Below are 20,590 nucleotides of genomic sequence, written 5' to 3' on the forward strand. Positions count from 1 at the left end.
AAGACTTCAGCTTGTCCAGAATGCAGCCGCGCGAGCGATTGTGTGTGCACCTAGGTACACCCATGTTACACCTATCCTCCACGACCTGCACTGGCTGCCCATTGGTCTCCAGACACGTTTCAAAGTGCTAGTCATTACTTTTAAAGCCCTACATGGTATCGGACCTGGGTACTTGAGAGACCGCCTCCTGCTATTTACCTCCCAAAGACCGATCAGATCCCACAGACTACGCCTCCTCCGAATCCCATCTGCCGGCCAATGTCGGCTGGCAACTCCCCGGGGGAGGGCCTTCTCTGTGGCTGCTCTGACCCTCTGGAACGATCTCCCCGTTGAGATCCGGACCCTTACCACCCTTCCGGCTTTCCGCAAAGCTACTAAGACCTGGCTGTTCCGGCAGGCCTGGGGCTGTTGAATCTTCCAGCCCCATCCAAGGTACGAATGTTGCTGTATTTTTAAATTGTTTGTCTTTTTATTTTCATTTTGTACCCCCCTCCCCCTCAGATTGTTAGCCGCCCTGAGTCTCTTGGGAATAGGGCGGCATACAAATTAAATAAACTAAAAACTTAAATAAACTAACTAAACTAGCATCTGAGGCCTGAGGTACATAGCCACCACTGCTTTAATCTGAAACCCTTAATACAGCTTGATAACTCTAAATATTTATCAACTAAATAGTTATCTTTTAGCATTCTCAATAACCCACAGAGGCAAATGACACAAAACTTTATTAACAGTAAAGTGCCTTCTTACGTCAAATCAAATTTAATTGCCTGAGAGTCTGATGAAAGAGGTTGTTGTTCTTGCAAGATATGGAAGACAAATTTGTTCAGTACTTCTCTTTAATTTGAAGAATGAAATGAAATAAGAAGTACATGAACACAAAATGGTATCTTTAAGATCTAAAAAAAACAATAACAACATATCTAATGTTTTTGTATAGTCATCTGGAGAACAGAACAGACATCAACTGCACTTTTGAGAGGTTTTTTCAGAGGTTGGGAACATTTCTCCTCTGTTTGCAAAGACATTCTCTGTTCCCACCCATCCCTGTCCCTGATCACCATTGTGGCAACACTGAAGCCTCCAAGATGGCCTCAGCTTCGGAGTTGGCAGACATATCTACTCTTCATCCAACAATATTTAGTTCATGTGGTTTCAGAGGTGGGTTCCTATGAGTTCGCACCTATTCGGTAGAACCGGTTCGTCAAATCTACCGAACCGGTTAGAAGAGGTTCCACCAGTGGACCCGGAAAGCAGGCCACACCTACAGAAGAGGTTCCAAAAGTTTTTGAAACCCACCACTGGTCCTTGGATAGGATTATTCTACACTATCATGCTCATATTTATAAAACTCAGTGCCTTTGTGAAAGGTAAGGATGACTACTGCGTTTGTGGTGCAATCAGAACATTGCGTGTGTTGAAGTTGTTTTAACACAAACCAAAGATGCCTTTTAAAAAACAAGTTGACATCCTATTCTTATGCATGCCAGTGCTGTGTGTGAGGTAATTTAAGGTGGTTCTGACAAGTGTCGTCGGCATCTTCATATCCGGTCACATGTGCGGCAAGCCACTCCCATCTGGTCACATGGGCAGCAAGCCACTCCCACAAAGGAGGCCACACCCACAGAGTAGGTTCGAACAATTTTTGAAACCCACCACTGGGCAACACTGAAGCCTCCAAGATGGCCTCAGTTAGGCAAGCTTCGGAGTTGGCAGACATATCTACTGTTCATCCAACAACATTTAGTTCATGTGGTTTATAATGCTATGATACTTAAACACTTTAAAGATAACAAATCTGAATTAGAACTGCTCATCCTAAAAGCAAACCAACCCAAATCACTAAGATTTCATTCAAACCTGACTCAATTTAGTCTTACCGCCTTCACTGGGCTTGCGCCAAAATCAATAGTTTATTTGTTATAACATCTCTCTACCCTTTTTTTTTTTTTTGAGGAAAAATAGGTCATAAGTGTCGACAAAATAATTAACAAGTACATGTTGAAAAATATATTCTCCTTTTTCCAATATGCAGTTTAACTGATGTATTAGTAAAATTAGCATATATAGTGTTCATTTATAGTAAATGTCGTTCAACGGATACAGAGATCGACTTCTACTCAACCTCACTAAGGGGCCTCAGGCCGAATAAATCAAGCTCAAATTAATATAAGATCAGGAAGCAATATATATAAAAAAAGAATTTTTACCTTAACATAGCGCCCAAACTTTTCTTTTTTGTTTTTCTTTCAGGATTGTCATTCTCCTCTTTTTTGTCCTTTTCGTTGATTTTTGATTTGTTCTTGAGATTAGGCTTCTTATTTTTTTCCTTCGTTTTCAATTTTTCTTTGGCCTTCTTGTGTTTCTTTGTCTTTCCTTCCACATCTTCCAATTCAGAGTTCATGTGAAAGGCTTTTGCAAAGTTCTGGCCTTCTGGGCCAGAAAGGGAACTCTTATCCGATAGACCATCTGCGGAGGGAGAAAATTAATCAGCAGGTACAGACAATCATCTTTTGACTACATAAAGGCAAGTCCTCGGCTTATAACAGTTCATTTAGTGACAGCTGAATGTTACGACAGCACTTGAAAAAGGGACTTATGACTGCTTTTCACCCATTGCAGCTTCCCTAGGGTTACGTGCTCAAAATTCAGGCATTTAGCAACTGACAAATATTTATAATAGTTGCAGTGTCCTACCGTGAGATCTCGTCATCATCTTTTGCAACCTTCTGATGACTGAAGTCAATGCGGAAGCCAGACTCACTTAACAACCATGTTACTAATTTAACAACTGCAGTGATCCACTTAACAACTGTGGCAGGAAAAGTCAGAAAATGGGCCAAAATTCACTTTACAAGTGTCTCATTTGGCAAACAAGAAATCTTGGACTCAATTGTCATTGTACGTCGAGGGTTACCTGTATATATTTTCCGATTAATGTGTATAATCCGAAAAACTTTTTTATAAATTGCCAACAAAAGACATTTCCAATGATCCTGTTATAACTGCAAAGGTTCAGAGGTGTGTTCCTACTGGTTCGCCTGAACCGGTAGTGGTATGGGCGGCCTGGGTCGCTGGAACCGGCAGTGACCCAGGCCTGCCATGTGTCTGAACCAGGGACGTGCAGTCAGGGGAGGCAGGGGAGGCAGGGCCTCACCACTGTCATCATGAAAAGAAAAGAAAATTTAAAAGGAAAAAGGCTGAGCTAGTTGCTGCCAGAGTCACAGTGGATGACTCTGCTTAGTGCTTAACTGTTTAAAAAAGCCTCTAAAAAAAGCGCCCTCTACAGGAGGAGGCGGGAGAACCACGTGCCTCATTTAGTCTATCTTTATGATCACTCGAGCAGAGTTAAGCAAGGGTTAAAAGCCAAAAGATTCCTTATGTAGATGAGGCACGTGGTTCTCTCGCCTCCTCCTGTAGAGGGCGTTTTTTTTAAAGGCGTGAACTAAAGCCGGCCAGAACCCACCCCTACAAAGGTTGCATTACAATGGATTTCCATCTAATTCTTTGCATTAAACGGACCTTAAAGTACGTATAGCTAAATCTAACGGTATACCATTGTTCATGTTAATCAACACTTATTGTATTTGGTCATATATATCTTGCTTGATACAAAGTTTATCAAGCCTTTTACATTCAAACAGAAATACACACAGACTATTGAAATCTAGATTCAGATAGTACTTAGTAAGCTCACACACACAACGTTAGATAATGTATCAACATGGAAAGAAGGCTGGTCTTTTGGTCATTATACTGGAATATGAGAGAGCTGTCCAAAGAACTGTACACAGATACATATATCCATGGACACATATATCAAGATGGAAAACTAATAGCTGCTAATTGAGCAGATCAATATATGGTCTCCAGCCATGTTCACAGAGATTAAGGCCATTACAAGAATCCTAATAAAGTTCCCAACATAATCTGCAGTATAGTATGTATGGTTCCACACAGAGGTGGGTTCCTACCAGTTCGCACCGGTTCGTCAAATGTACCGAACTGGTTAGACGAGGTTCCACCAGAAAGCAGGCCATACCTACAGAAGAGGTTCCAAAAATTTTTGAAACCCACCACTGACACACACACACACACACACACACACACACACACACACAGAAAGAGAAAGAGAAAGAAAGGAAAAAAGGAAGAAAGAAAAAAAGAAAAAAGAAAAAAGAAAAAAAGAAAGAAAAAATGAGAGAGAGATGAAAGAAAAAAAGGAAAAAGGGACAGAGAGACAAAAGGAAGGAAAGAGAGAGAGAGAGAGAGAGAGAGAGAGAGAGAGAGAGAAAGAAAACACATGGCCGGCAAGCCACTCCCACCAGGTCACATGGCCAGCAAGCCACTCCCACAAAGGAGGCCACAACCACAGAGTAGGTTCGAAAATTTTTTGAAACCCACCACTGGTTTATTTTTTTTTTAATTTTTTTAATTTTTATTAAGATTTATAGGCCGCCCTTTTCCCTGAGGGGACTCAGGGCGGCTTACAACCATTAGGAAGGGGGTACAATACAAAATAAACAATATATAAACAAAATAAGTAGTAAAAACACAACATGCATTCTACATTCAACACTCGGGTGGGGCAAATTAAGGACTTATCCCCAGGCCTGTTGGGAGAGCCAGGTCTTGAGGGCTGCGCGGAAGGCCTGGACAGTGGTGAGGGTGCGTATCTCGACGGGGAGATCGTTCCACAGGGTCGGAGCTGCAACAGAAAAGGCTCTCCTCTGTGTAGTCGCCAGTCGACATTGACTGGCGGATGGAATTCGGTGGAGGCCCAGTCTGTGCGATCTTATCGGTCGGAGGGAGGTAATCGGCAGAAGGCGGTCTCTCAAGTACTCAGATCCACACTGGTTCCATACTATACGAGACTATAGTTGATATATATGCAGAATTGGATTAAACTCTTCTTTGAAATCTGTTTTTTTATAGATGAATTTTCATGTGCACAGCATAGATTTCTTGAAAAAGAATATGCTTTCTTTACTAAAAGGTTCTGTGGTACCTACCTCCTGCCACGTCTTCAGGTCCATCATAGGATTTATCGATGGCAGCTCTGAAACTCTCGTTACATCCCCTCCCACGGACCATGTGAGGTCTAGGCCGGTAGAACGGAAGCTCATTCTTTTTCACTTCAGCAACAGCTGTCTGGAGACTTTCTAGGGAACTCGACTTTTTTAATCCCAGGGTGGGACCAATATCCTTACTAGGAGATTCTAAAGAAACAGAACAATAGGAAAAAAAAAGATTCAATAGGAGAAAAAGCTGTTACAAAGCTGCCTATTTTCCGAGTTTTAAAGTAGAACTGCGATTAATACACCATTGTATTATAATGCTAGATCTTGAATTTACATAACTGGAAGTCACCTCTTGTTCATAATTATGCAGAACTATGCATAACTATGAAGTCTAGTAAATTAGATGTTAATCTCATAGGCACAAAAAACATAAACTATGAAAGCTGGGAGCATAATGAACTCAAAAATAGTACTATTGTAAAACTTGAGGGAATCAAAACAGTAGGATCTATAATTCCCCTAGGATCCTAATCTAATTTCACAACTGACATAGGTTTTGCTAAGACAAATGAATGCTAATATCATAAAGAAAGTAACTCTCCTTCAATAGCCACATAAATCCTAAATATGTCTACCAGGTTTCCTGGGATGTATCTATATCTTTTTGTCCCACTGAGAATCTTCTTTTAAAGGGATAAAAAAGAGTATTAATTTATTTCCAGGAATCTTTTATGAAAATGTCTCAAGTATTTTAACACTCAACATTTTGGCATAGAATGCATTTGGAAAATCAAGTAATTTACATGGGCAGCCTTTTCCGCTGGTATGTTTGAAGACTAAAGGGACTGTCTCGTTGAAGACATGGAAAACAGCATAGGGGTTTTTGAAGAATAAATGAAAAGTGAATTAGAGGACTTGCCAGAAAGGATGCCCACCGAGAAGCTAAACAGCAAAAACCACAGGGGAATAAAAAACAAAAAAATGCCCTTAAAACACAACTAGGCGTATTATTGTTAGCTGAACAAATCTCTCAAAGCGAGATTGCTTAAGGATTTCTATATGCTATGTAGTTAGATTTTGTGTTATCACAAAATCGCCTCAATGGGCAGGGGAAGAAGGTAATAGGCCTGGATTGCTTACAAATCTTTCCCAATTCTTTCTAATAATTAGGGTCAACAAAAGCTGCCTCAAGTATAAGAAGGGAGAATCACTATATCAGGTTTGGTTATCCCAAATCAACAGCATTGCCTTTCCCAAACCATTTTTGATAGGCAGCTGTTGTGACTCAGCAGATGTCTGCTGTGAGTCTTTTCGGGATACAAGATTCATTATGCAGCTGGGGCTTGTTAGAGGCAGATTTGGAGATAAAAGGACAGATGCTGCCATGCCCTAGTTGCAGGAGTCAACGTTCCTTCGTGCGTTCCTTGACCCTTGATCGTGGTTTCTTTGATGTACACTTGGAAAAGTGATTTGACTTCTGTAACCCTGATTCGTAGAGACTTTGGGAGAAGTGCATTGCTTGTAAGAGTTTTGTTTTGCATTCTGTTATCTAGTCTGAGAGTTTATTTATGTTATTTTTGGGCTCGAAGCCAGTTTGAACTGAGAACTGATAAAGAAAGTTCCTTTTAAGTTTATTTGCCTGTCGTCTGTTATCAAGCCGAGAAGGGGGGACAGAACAGGCAGCCATATTGGATAGCTTGCTTACCCTTCAGAGACCTGAAGGTGGGAACTGCTGATACTGCATTATGTCCGTAGTTCCTGGTTAAAATGGTTAGGAAGAACAATGTGCAAGAAAAGGGATGGAAGAAGGAAAGAAATAAACATTAAGAAGGAATATCATCCTTCTGGAAGACAGATTAGTTACCTATTTGTATTTGGTCAAAATATCCCCCCCCCCCCCAGAAATGAATTGAGGAATAATGAGTGGTACTATCTGATGATTTATTGCTGCAGGAGTTATTTATCGCTATATTGTGGGTTTTTTTTTTTACATTTGAACTTGGATGATTAAATTTTATGGTTTTTTTTTATATAATTTACTGTGGCTATTTTAATTCTTTAAACACAATCCACAAATAAACAACACTATGAAAGAGACCAAAGGAAGAAGCGAAGCAAAGACTTAGAACTGGGGATGCAATCATAAACATCCATGGGTTGGATGTTGGATGGGGGGGAGGAAATGGGCTTGTTTCTGGCCTCCAGAGGGCCTCTGGCGCCTGGGGAGGCCATTTTTGCTGTCCTGGAGGCCCGAAAAAAAGCCTCCGGAGCCTAGGGAGGGCAACTCCCCCCCTTTATGGTGCAGGAGGCCTGTTGTGTACTACAGTTTCCTCTCTGGTCCGTTTGGCTAGGGGGGCATGTCCTTGTTACTGATTGGTTACCTGTTTGACAGCTGGGGTATATAAAGAGCTGTCAAACAGGGCTCAGCTGTTGCCAGTTAGCTAATATGCGCAAAATGTGAAGTGCCACGTTTGGCAACCTGTTAGAAATAAACTGTTAGCTGACTTGAAGTCCTGGCTCGCCTCCGTTTGTCTGACTGCGTTCTCCCAGCTAGAACAAGGCCGACCAGGCCATGCCCACCCAGCAACCGGGCAGAGTACCCCTTGCTAAAAAGTTTGAAGTCCACCCCTGCGTACAAGGCACGGAAGAAAATAAAGAGATCAGCAAGTGATAAATGGTAAGTGAAGAATGCAGTATGTTGTGGGCACAAAATTTTGAAGAACCAATAATGTTGGATACATGGGAAAAGATATGGGTAAGAAATGTAAAATTTACACAAGCCCCAAATTTGAGAGAAAACTTTTAAAAGGTGTTTTACAGATGGCATTTAGATCCTGAAAAACTAGCCTGTATGTATCCGAATTTACAACTTAATGCTGGAGATGTGATTGTCTCGATGCTACATACTATCATATATGGTGGGCTTGTAAAAAGGTAAAAGCATTTTGGATAAAAATATGGTGGATTATGCAAAATGTTCTTAAAAAAAGGATAAAGTTTACCCCTCAGCTATTCTTGTTAGGTATAATTACTGATTGTACAGTTATAGAGACTAACTTGAGTTGGCATTTAATAACCGCAGCAAGACTGTTGGTGGCGCAATACTGGAAGAAGGAAGATTTGCCTACTATTCAAGAATGGACATTAAAAGTAACAAACCTAGCAGAGATGGCTAAAATATCAGCATATCTCAAGGATCGCTCAAATGAGAGATATAAATTGGAGTGGAGAAGATGGATCGACTATACTCAAAATAAATATGGGACTAAGAAATTCCAGATAGTTTATGACTGAAGAAACAAGGAATGATATAATCTATTTAGAGCTAGCCTAGCAAAGAGGAGTTAAAGCTCAAATGAAAGATGATACTAATTTTTTAAAAGTTTATTTTAGAATATCTTTGTTAAAGATTTATACCCTGTATTGGTTCTGGGAAGACGGAGGGAAGGGGGGGAAGGTTGGGGGGGTCGGGTTTAAGTGGGGAGGGGAGGGGGAGGGAGGTAAACATTTGTAAAAGTTTTTTTTTTCCAAAATTTTCAATAAAAAAAAGAATGCAGTATGTTATGATTTTTGATGGAGAAAGACCAACAAGAAACTTGGATTAATCTAGTTGCTCTAAAACAAAACTAAACAGGCAAAACTAGCATGCTGGTTGCTACTTAATAAATCTTTTTGGAGCCTTGAGAGAATGAATATCCATTTAAATATAATACTAAATCTGGTGATATTTGCATATTTGGAAAACTAAATACGCAATGCAATAATGAGTAAAATAACTCAAGTAACTAATGAAGCCAGTAGAGAGGAAGGAAGAGAATGGAAAAGGAGAGCGAGTGTTGCCATCCATAGTAAAGATCACTGACACCAAGCAATTTAACTCTGCTGTCATCTGAGACTTTGAGGGCTTGAACACAAAAGTGTGTGAGAGAGAAAATGAGACAAACCAGTTTAAAGAGAACCTGGTTGCTAGGTCACAAAGTGCAAAGCTGCCTTTATTCATTAATTGCCATTGTGGAGACTACCATTATTGTCAAATTAAGCCGCTGCCGAAATGGACTGTGAGCACAGCCCTGCGTGCAAGGTGAAAATACTTAAAATTAATTGAGGCATGAAGTCTCAGTGAGAGGTTGCAGTGGTGCCCATTTGAGGCTGAAAAGGAACAACAACAAAAAAATAAAAATAAAAATAGGTGAAGACGGTACAGCCAAAATGAAAGGTTTTCTGATCAGTAGAGGAACAAGGGAGGTTGCTTTCTAGTGAGAAAACAACTTTGATTGCTAGCTTTCAACAAGAAAAACCACTATCTGGCTCTAAATATAGGATTCTCCTGTAGTGCTTAAATCCATACCATGTCTCGGTTTTGGCCTTGAGTTCACAATTTAGGTTCATTTTATAGAGCCGAGGTGGCGCAGTGGTTAGGGTGCAGTACTGCAGGCACTTCAGCTGACTGTTATCTGCAGTTCAGCGGTTCAAATCTCACCGGCTCAAGGTTGACTCAGCCTTCCATCCTTCCGAGATGGGTGAAATGAGGACCCAGACTGTGGGGGGCGATATGCTGACTCTGTAAACCGCTTAGAGAGGGCTGAAAGCCCTATGAAGGGCTTTGATGCAATCATTAGGGCAGATGGCTGTGATCAAGTATTTTAGATTCTACTATCAATTCTTTTTGGCACTTTCTTGGATTTTACAGCTGGATTAAAAAACCCAGGTGAATACAATTTTTGTAGCAATAGCACTTAGACGTATACTGCCCCATAGTGCTTTACAGAGGTGGGTTCCTACCGGTTCGCACCTATTCGGTAGAACTGGTTCGTCAAATCTACCGAACCGGTTAGAAGAGGTTCCACCAGTGGACCTAAAAAGCAGGCCACACCTACAGAAGAGGTTCCAAAATTTTTTGAAACCCACCACTGACACACACACACACACACACACACACACACACACACACACAGAGAGAGAGAAAGAGAAAGGAATAAAGAAAGAAAGAAAGAAAGAAAGAAAAAGAGAGAAAGATGAAAGAAAAAAAGGAAAAAGGGACAGAGAGACAAAAGGAAGAAGAGAGAGAGGGAGAGAGAGAGGGAGAGAAAGAAAGAAAACACATGGCCAGCAAGCCACTCCCACCAGGTCACATGGGCGGCAAACCACTCCCACAAAGGAGGCCACACCCACAGAGTAGGTTCGAAAAAATTTTGAAACCCACCACTGGTTTTTTATAGCACTCTGGGCCGTTTGCAATGTCAGCACATTATATAAAAATCTTATTCCAGACATTTCACCCTTAGAAAATGTTCTACTTATTTCCATAAACGTGGCTATGTCATATTACATATTATATTTCGCAACATACAGCTAATGAATCAGTCATGAAGTTCCTACCTTTTATAAACACTTGTGAGACTCTTTGAATGTGAAATACAATAAGGATGTGAAAAAAAGTAATTGCAAATATTTGTTGTATTTGTTAAGTTTGATCAAGAGAGACAAATTAAATGCTTCATTTTTTTAACCTCCCATATTGCAGCCTCCCCAGGAATTCTTTGGAAAGTAGGAAGAAAAGAGGGGGAAAAAAAACATGACATTTATTTAATGAGTAAACTCAGCTAAACACTTCATTAGTTCTTGCTAATGGATCTAAAATCAGAGAACACGTTGAACAAGCTTATGTTCCGTTTATGGCCTAAGAGCATTTTATAGGGATCCTGTCAAAAATACGAAGTGGCAAAGATTAACAACACACTGAACTTGTTTGAATAAAAGTGAAGTTTGCTTCCCTCACCTCCTTAAATCATATTATTTAAAACCAGTTAACATCATTTATTCAAAATTCCTGTTGAGAACACACACATACGCTCCTAGAATAACGCAAAACATTTTGTTGCCTTTTTCCTTGGATAATATCATTTCATTTGAAAAAGCCTACAATAACAGATTCTTTTAAAAATCGGATAGAAAGAAAATTACATTTTGGTATGGCACTTAAACTCATTGATTATTTATTAATAAAATTTAGCATAGAATCCAGGAAAATAATGGAAAATAATGGATCACCCTATATCTGCCCTGTCAGACCATATTTGGAATAACTTGTCCGTGCCTGGACACTATAGCTCAAAAAGGACAGTGACAATTGGGGGAAATTAAAGCAAGACATGAAATTTCAAAGACGAAGAAGCATAGAGAAACCCAGGTGTGCTCTTGATCATGATTTTGTAATTTGAGGCAGTAGGTCAAGCCGGCTGTGGCTTCTAATCAACAATTAAGGTCACAGAACAGGACTTGCTAACTTGCGGTTAGCACTTATTAGGTGCTAATCACAAAACTACAGGAAAAAAATAAAGCTGCCCAAGACGAGATAGCATGTTAGATACTGAAGAAGTTAAACAAGATTTGATTTTAAAGACTGTGTCTTTAAAATCAGAGGACAAAAAAGAAGACATGCCTTCCTTAAAGTAAAACGAGCCGAGGTGGCGCAGTGGTTAGGGTGCAGTACTGCAGGCCACTTCTGCTGACTGTTATCTGCAGTTCGGCGGTTCTAATCTCACCGGCTCAAGGTTGACTCAGCCTTCCATCAATAGAACCAATACAAACCAGAAGTATTGCTCCTTATTCTAAAACAGGAAATAGATTACAGGGATAAAGAAAGAGAAATTGGTATACTGGTATGATTTTCTGTCTGAGAGAAAAAAAAATGGAAATGCAAATCTTCACCTATAGACCCTCTGTGAGGGAGATGGGCAATTCAAAAATCTGGAAAACAAATAAGTAAATAAACTCCCAATCTTGGTTCCTTGTGTGATTCGTAACATCAAACTCTATTGTCTTCCATCTCAGTATCCCCTCATTCAACTAATTTTGATATGTTCAAATAAACATCTCTAAAAAAGGAAGCAGCTTCCAAATGAAAGGGACAGGGAGTAAAATTTGAAGAAAAAAATATATATCATGGGTCCGCAGCTAAAGTGCAGGGTAGTTCATGTTTGAGCAATTAAGCAGAACTTTTAAACTATCAAGCATTAGAACTGCTGACATTTAATTTGTCATACAGACTAATTTCCTTGTATACTCCAGTTAAAAGAAGATGCTTCTGAGAACCAGGTTAGAGAAATGAATTTGTGTAAAATTGGTTACATAAATACCCCAGTATCAGAAGGATATAACACGTTTAGAACCATTTCAGACGAAACAAGTATTGGATAAATTGTCTGCAATATATTTCCCTTAGAAAAATGATAATTCTTCTGCCTATTATTCAAGAATGGACATTAAAAGTAACAAACCTAGCAGAGAAGGCTAAAATATCAGCATATCTCAAGGACCATTCCAATGAGAGATATAAACTGGAGTGGAGAAGGTGGATTGACTATACTCAAAATAATTATGGGACTAAGAAATTCCAGATAGTTTATGACTGAAGAAACAAGGAATGATATAGTCTGTTTAGACTTAGCCTAGCAAAGAGGAGTTAAAGCTCAAATGAGAGATGATATTAATTTTTTTTAAGTTTATTTTAGAATATCTTTGTTAAAGATTTATACCCTGTATTGGTTCTGGGAAGTCGGGGGTGGGTGGGTGAAGGTTGGGGGGCTTGGGGGGGAGGGTAGGGGGAGGGAAGTAAACATTTGTAAAAGTTTTTGTTCAAAATTTTTAATAAAACAAATGATAATTCTTCCTCATAAAATATAGTCAGTTGGCAAAACTAGACAGAACATGGTGGGAATGCATATTTATGGACAAGTCTATCCCAGTCAGGTGTACAGAAGACCTTTTAATTTAAAATATTAATTGGAAGTTAGCACACTGGAAAGCAAAGCAGCTAGTCTCAAAAAAAATCTGCATATTACCATTCGTTTCATTTCATTTATTGAATTTCTATGTCGCCCAATACCGAGGGGCTCCGGGCGGCTTACAGAAATGAAAAAAATTAAAAAGAATTTTTAAAAACAATGGGACACAACAAAGTTAAAAAAAGGAACTCAACAAACACCCAGTCAGAAGAGGGCTGGACCTCAATCAAGGGGTCAACAGCCCCAGGCCTGCTGGAAAAGCCAGGTTTTAATGGCTTTGCGAAAGGCCATGAGAGTGGGTAGGGCCCGGATCTCTGGGAGCAGCTCATTCCATAGGGCCGGAGCGGCAACAGAGAAGGCCCTACTCCTAGGCGTCGCCAGCCGGCATTGTCCCGCTGAAGGCACCCGGAGAAGGTCCATCCTGTGCAATCTTATTGGTCTAAGCGAGGTATGTGGCAGAAGACGGTCTCGCAGGTATCCAGGTCCTAGGCCATGTAGGGCTTTAAAGGTGATAACCAGCACCTACCAGACACCCTATATGCCCCAAAAGTGTTTTTAGAAGATAGCATGGTGGGAGACTAAATTCTATGCCTTGTGTGGAAGTGTCCCCATGCCTAGGGAAGGTGAAAAAACCCCAACAAAGGTAAAATGAGGTAATGTAGAACATTTGTAGAGTCTAGAGGGAATGAAGGCAAATAAGCAGAGCCTTCTGCTAAATGGATATTCATATCCACCATGGCAACGGTTTTTGAGTGGAGGGGAGGGGCTCCATAACACACATTCAACATCCCAAATGTGTCCCAGGCTCAAAAAGACTGGGAAGATTGCACAACGGACGTGAATTTAAATACTATTGAAAAAATAAACACTGTTCTTCACATAAAATCAAAATCCATTCCTGTTTAATGTGGATAATCTTCCTCCACTCATGATTGTTCTTTTAGAATTGGATAGCATTTGTTTTGTATGTGTGTGCATGAAAATATGGTATTTTATGTGTCTATGTAAACATTTTAATTCCTCAGAGATAGCTTAGGAATTCTTGTGATGATGTTCTAGAACTAAAGGGAAGAGAATTCATTTCCTCGCAGATTGGGAGGAACATTTGTTCTACGGTGGGTTTTCTCAATTTGTAGAACTATTGGCAAAATGTCATATGAAAAATACACCTATTAAAAAAGTGATTTTCTGAATACTACTGTGTTCTGACCCCCTCCTCCGTCCAGTAACGAATGCCGAGACAAGCTTAACTGGAATGTCTTTTAATAACAAGACACCAAAACCTTGGTGGCTGAAAGCCAAGTAAAACAAACAGAGCAGCAACACAGACAAACTCAGGCAGCAATAAACACAGATAAGGCTTGGCAGCAATCCAGGCTGCCAAGCTCCCACTACTGTCCTCCGACATTCAATCGTGCATTGACTTCTGCAAAGTGGACCGTGTGCATAAGTAGCTTTTTATAGTCTGGAGAGGAGCCTAATGACCATCAACTGAGTACAATCATCTCCTGTAATTGCATAATTGTTCCTGACGCCTAGTAGCTCTTCGATGGCGTGCATCCAGGAACAATTCACTGCTGGCCTCCGGCTCACTCTCCCTTGTCTCCTCCCCACTGGTCCAAGGCTCAGGCGCCTTCTGGTGGCCAACCAGCCTCTCTCTGCCCTGCTCAGAGTCGGAACCCTGTCCAGGGTCCTCCACATCCTCCAGAGCTGACTCATAAGGCCCCATGCTGTTGGAGTCTGGTGGCAGCTCCAACGGCTCCTGCTGGGCCACAACACTACTGTATATAAATATTGCAATTGAATATAGAAGCGCATTTACATTTTAGAGGCCATACTTAATTTTGTTCTGTTTTTCATGCAACAAATCCAATGACTTGAATGAAGGATTTCAGAAGATGCTTATATCTGCAGATGAGTGGTGGCTAATTGATTGTTAACAATCTAGACAGACTTGAGCAGTGAGATGACTATGATCATGTAAATTGAACTTGGAGAAATTGAGTAGGAAAAATATAAGACATAAGTATAGGATAGGGAAGACTGGTTCAGCATTCGTACATATGAAATGATCTCGGTGTCCTTCGTCAACCACAAGTGAAACTTAAACCAACAGATTGACACAGACTAGATAGCAGGGTGAATTTCATAATTTAGGAACAGTCAGTAGAACAATATTAATTGATTCATTTTCTTAAAACAGAGGCTGAATGGTCACCCAACAGAGAGGTTGTAGAGTTGGACTACAGTGCCTTCCAGTTTTCCGGTATTGTGAAACGAAAAGTTTTAGTTCATTATGTTTCCAAATTTATCCATTATTTCATTTCATTTTTTTTTTCATTTTATTAGCATTTATAGGCCGCCCTTTTCCCTGAGGGGACTCAGGGCGGCTTACAATGATAGGGGAGGGGAGTGCAGGACAAAACACAAAAAGAAAATGTGAATAAAAATAATTAGCAATAAAAAACCCAACATTCATTCAACATTCGGGAGGGGCGAGAGTAAAATTTTATCCCCAGGCCTGACGGGATAGCCAGATCTTGAGGGCTGTGCGGAAGGCCTGGACGGTGGTGAGGGTGCGGATCTCCACGGGGAGATCGTTCCATAGCGTCGGGGCTGCAACTGAGAAGGCTCTCCTCCGCGTAGCCGCCAGTCGGCACTGACTGGCGGATGGAATTACTTTGCAAAGCCTTTGCATTACTTTGCAAAGCCTTTCTATTGAAAGGTCATACAGAAAATGAGCAAGATGCAAGAGCCAATCTAAGGAAGGTTACATTCAGACTACAGTAACAGATTGTACTCCTTGTTAAGTTTCTAGGATACATAAACTTAAAAGACATGGGGCAATTACTGAAAAAAGGGGGTTAATATTCTGCCCTTCTTAGCCCACGCCCAGAGGTGGGTTCCTACCAGTTCGCACCTATTCGGTAGAACCGGTTCGTCAAATCTACCCAACCGGTTAGAAGAGGTTCCACCCCTGGACCCGGAAAGCAGGCCACACCTACAGAAGAGGTTCCAACATTTTTTGAAACCCACCACTGGTCCTTGGATATGATTATTCTACACTATCATGCTCATATTGATAAAATTCAGTGCCTCTGTGAAAGGTAAGGATGACTACTGCGTTTGTGGTGCAATCAGAACATTGCGTGTGTTGAAGTTGTTTTAATGCAAACCAAAGATGCCTTTGAAAAAACAAGTTTACATCCTATTCTTATGCATGCCAGTGCTGTGTGTGAGGTGATTTAAGGTGGTTCTGACAAGTGTCATCGGCATATTCATATCCGGTCACATGGGCGGCAAGCCACTCCCATCCGGTCACATGGGTGACAAGCCACTCCCACAAAGGAGGCCACACTCACAGAGTAGGTTCGAACAATTTTTTAAACCCACCACTGGCCCACGCCAAAGTACTGACGTGTGATCTCAGGAATATTTTGACAGCCTCAGAGAATGGCTTGAACAATCTTACAACTGAAGAGTTTTCCTGGTCTCAAGAAAAAAGCAATAAAAGTTTGCATTTTGGCTTTGTATTCCTTTCATTTATGGGTATCAAATATAATGTTTAAAATAGTCATTTAGAGTCCTTTCCTTCCCTCTTTCCCCTACCTCATCATTACTCATCTACATTTTCAGGCATGATCTCTGCAGAGATATTATAAATTAGCTGGGACAGAGGGATTTCAATATTCATCACACACTTTAATTTGTGCTCTGCAACTGAATAGTTATTACCAGCATTCCTAGGGTTATGGCCTTTTCAACACTGCTTCATTTAGAAAACATGTATGGAATTATGAAAGGCAAGGAAATATATTTTATACTCAAATTACTGGTAATCATTATCTTTTAGTTGGTTTTTTTGCCTTAAGCAAAAGATCCTAAACTGGAATTAGAAATAAAAAGTCTGAATAATATTTATGTATGCCAAAGAAATAAAGAAGTTCAAAGAAGTCCAGAAATTTGGGGGGGAAAACCCCCCACATATTAAAAACTCTCATTACATATTTTATAGCTTTACATACATCTGTTTGAATTACCTGCCTTTTGCACTAGTAAAACTGTGTGAATTAACCAGCTTCCCTAGGACTGTTCCTGCTTTAGTCAGCCTAGAAAAAGAAACCTGTAAAATCATTCTCACTGGGGTGGATGTTCTGGAGGGAAGAACAGAAAATGAGAGTTTTTTCACTGACATTTTAATATTTAATATTCATATTCAGCTGTTCCCAACCATAGCTTAAACCGAGACACTCAATGGGATCACCATTTAAAACTATATTATGATGCAGTGGTGTTGTCCGTAATTAGTGATTGGATCAATTTAACTAATGATAGGATACTGAACTTTGAGGGATATGATCTGGTATATGGTTGGCATGCTTACTTGTTATTTAACAAAAAACTGGACAAAAACTTTAAAAGTCATATTTTAAGAAACGCTTTACTGCGGGTTTGGAAAAAAATATCAACATAAATTAAAAAAGATGCGAACCTTTTAGAATGGCAGAAGGGTATCAACAAATTTGTGTGGGCAGGAAAGAAGCCGAGGGTAAAGATGAAAGTGATGCAAGATGTACGTGAGAGAGGAGGATTGAAACTACCTAATTTAAAACTATATTATGATGCAGTGGCATTATCTGTAATTAGTGATTGGACTCATTTAACCAATGATAGAATATTGAATATTGAGGGACACGATCTGGTATTTGGTTGGCATGCTTACCTGTTATTCAACAAAAAATTGGATAAGAATTTTAAAAGTCATATTTTAAGAAATGCTTTATTGCGGGTTTGGAAGAAATACCAATATAAATTAAATGACAAGATACCCATGTGGGCAATTCCTAGACACGCAATTGAAAATATAAATATAGCACAAAAACAGGATAGAATTACTTAGAGACAGCTTCTTATTTTGGAAGGAGGGGCACTACAATTAAAATCCTTAGAGGTATTAAAAGAGGAGAAGGCAGTTCAAACATGGTTCCAGTATGGGCAATTACAGGCCATGTGGAAAATAGATCAAAAAATTGGTTTTGTCCAAATTGAGGACAACTTATTTAAACAAATAAGAGATCAAAGTTTAATGCATATAAAGAGGATATATAGTGTATTAATACAGATAGATTTGGAAACAGAGTTAGTTAAAGATTGTATGGTAAAGTGGGCTCAAAATGTTGAAGAACCAATAATGTTGGTTACATGGGGAAAAATTTGGGTAAGAAATGTGAAATTCACACAAGCCCAAAACCTGAGAGAAAATTTTTACAAGATGTTCTATAGATGGGATTTAGATCCTAAAAAGGTGGCTTCTATGTATCCGAATTTACAACCCAAATGTTGGAGATGTGGTTCTCTCGATGCTACCTATTTCCATATATGGTGGACTTGCCAAAAGGTTAAGGCATTTTGGATAAAAATATGGTGGATTATAATGGGATCACCAAGTGCTCCCTTTAGACCTATCTGAGACCTCCCTTCCAAAGCTTGGAAATCTATTTTCATATGACTCACCAACATGATTCCCTTGGAGATGCAGGAACCAATGTATTGTTTTGGAGGGAGCTTTCTTCTTTAACAATAGATATGTTCTCAAGATAAGAGTATCATGGATGACCGCAAAAACATCAGCACAGGGATAATCAAACAGATCACTAGAACGATCGCTTAGGGCACAAATAAAGCAGTTCCTGCAGATTTTATTCTGCTAGTCATTAGTTTAGTTTAGTTTAGTTTAGTTTATTTGTCTTGTATGCCGTCCACTCCCGAAGGGCTCACAATAGACAAGGGAAGGGGGGATAAATAGACAAAGACAACACTTTAAAAACGCAACATTCACAATTTCCCTGGGGCTGGATGTTTCACAAGCCCCCCGGCCTGTTGGAGCAGCCAGGACTTGGTGGATTTGCGGAAGGCCGGGAGGGTAGTAAGGGTCCGGATCTCCACAGGGAGGTCATTCCAGAGGGCTGGAGCTGCAACAGAGAAGCCTCTTCCCCGGGGGGTTGCCAGCCGACATTGGCTGGCAGATGGAATCCGGAGGAGACCTAACCTGTGAGATCTAATCGGTCTAAGGGAGGTAATCGGCAGGAGGCGGTCTCTCAGGTACCCAGGTCCGATGCCATGTAGGGCTTTATAGGTAACAACCAGCACCTTGAAGCGGGTCCGGAGACTAATGGGTAGCCAGTGCAGCTCGCGGAGGATAGGTGTGACGTGGGTGTACCTAGGTGCACCCACAATCGCTCGCGCGGCTGCATTCTGGACTAACTGAAGTCTTTGAACACTCTTTAAGGGCAGCCCCATGTAGAGCGCGTTACAGTAATTGTCGACTATAGTGGGCATTGTTCATCTCCATTTCAAAGTCTTTGAGACAGCTCTGTCCAAAGACATTCATGTGGCCAGCATGACATCATGGAAGGCTTCCTAGTAGGTACCACTTCCTAATACGTGGTACCTATTTATTCACTTCCGTGTGCATACTTTTTTTCATTTTCAAATTTTATCCCCAAAGAATGTGGGAAGTGAAGGGGAAACAGGAAAAGGGGGAAAGGGGAAAGGAAAGGGAAAAAGGGAAGAGAAGGGAAGGAAAGGAGAGAACCAGAAGCAATATGGTTGGGTTCAGCTATAGCAGCCATGTTGCAAATTTTGGAAGATTAGGGATGAATAGTCTTGGTGTAAATCTATATGGTTGCAAAGAGTCAATAACAACTTGATGGCACATAATCAATCATCAATCAAGATAGGAGTTGTGAATTCACAAGAAATGCATTTACAGGTAACCCTCAACATACATTGTTAATTGAGCTTAGAATTATAGTCATAAGTCATTGTGGTCATTAAGCATGTGGCCATGTGATTATACTGGATTGTATGTTTTTTTAGCAATAGCAATAGCAGTTAGACTTATATACCGCTTCATAGGGCTTTCAGCCCTCTCTAAGCGGTTTACAGAATCAGCATATTGCCCCCACAGTCTGGGTCCTCATTTCACCCACCTCGGAAGGATGGAAGGCTGAGTCAACCATGAGCCGGTGAGATTTGAACAGCCGAACTGCAGAACTGCTGAAGTAGCTGCAGTGCTGCATTTAACCACTGCGCCACCTCGGCTCTTTTTTGTGATGGTAGTTAATCAAACACTGCAGTTGTTACACGTATGCAGTGATTGTTAATCAAATGCATTTTATCCAGTGGGCATTTAGCAAAAACATGTTGAAATTTGCAATCAGGTGACTGCAGGAGACTGCAAATTGCCATAATGAAGAGTTGGTTGCCAAACGCCCGAAAAGTTATCATGTGACCATCTGACATTTGTCAGAATATAAAAAATAAAAATTGGGTTTTTTTTGGGGTGTATGTGTGTGTGGTAACGTCAAACAGCCACTAAGCAACTACCTATTAAGCGAGGACTACCTGTATTGAGTTTTCACTTATCTGGTTCCTAAATTCATGGAATTGGAAACAAAAGGTTGATAATTGTGCCAATCATCCTGAATTACTTAGTTAATACAGTAGTTGGAGTTAGTACGCAAGGGGAAATATGTTTAGCCCCCCCAAATTACCTCTGCTTCTATTAACTAGTTAGTAAATATAATCTCTCCCTGATCAACAGAAACAGAATCTTGTGGGAGATAGAAATATTTTACTGATGATGCAAATATTGAAATTTATAAGTTTGAATTAAAAACATCTCATCGACAGGCATAAATCCAGGCCAGAGACTGCAACTGTGACTGGAAACAAGTAGTATTGTTAATAATAACATTTTTAATATCGAATAGTAGCAAT

The 20,590-nt window shown here is 40.2% G+C and overlaps 1 protein-coding gene across 1 annotated transcript in view; it reads right to left on the reverse strand.

The window, feature by feature from the left end:
- PARD3B (par-3 family cell polarity regulator beta) overlaps positions 1-20,590 on the reverse strand; it is a 609,556-nt gene that overhangs the window by 290,671 nt on the left and 298,295 nt on the right. Inside the window, exons 17-18 of the mRNA XM_032230967.1 lie at positions 5,013-5,219; positions 2,211-2,469 (exon numbers count right to left, since the gene is read on the reverse strand). Coding sequence (XP_032086858.1) covers positions 2,211-2,469; positions 5,013-5,219 — 466 coding nt within the window. The remainder of the gene's footprint in view (positions 1-2,210; positions 2,470-5,012; positions 5,220-20,590) is intronic.

The sequence above is a fragment of the Thamnophis elegans genome, chromosome 1, assembly GCF_009769535.1.
Source record: "Thamnophis elegans isolate rThaEle1 chromosome 1, rThaEle1.pri, whole genome shotgun sequence".
NCBI classification, from domain to species: Eukaryota; Metazoa; Chordata; class Lepidosauria; order Squamata; family Colubridae; genus Thamnophis; species Thamnophis elegans.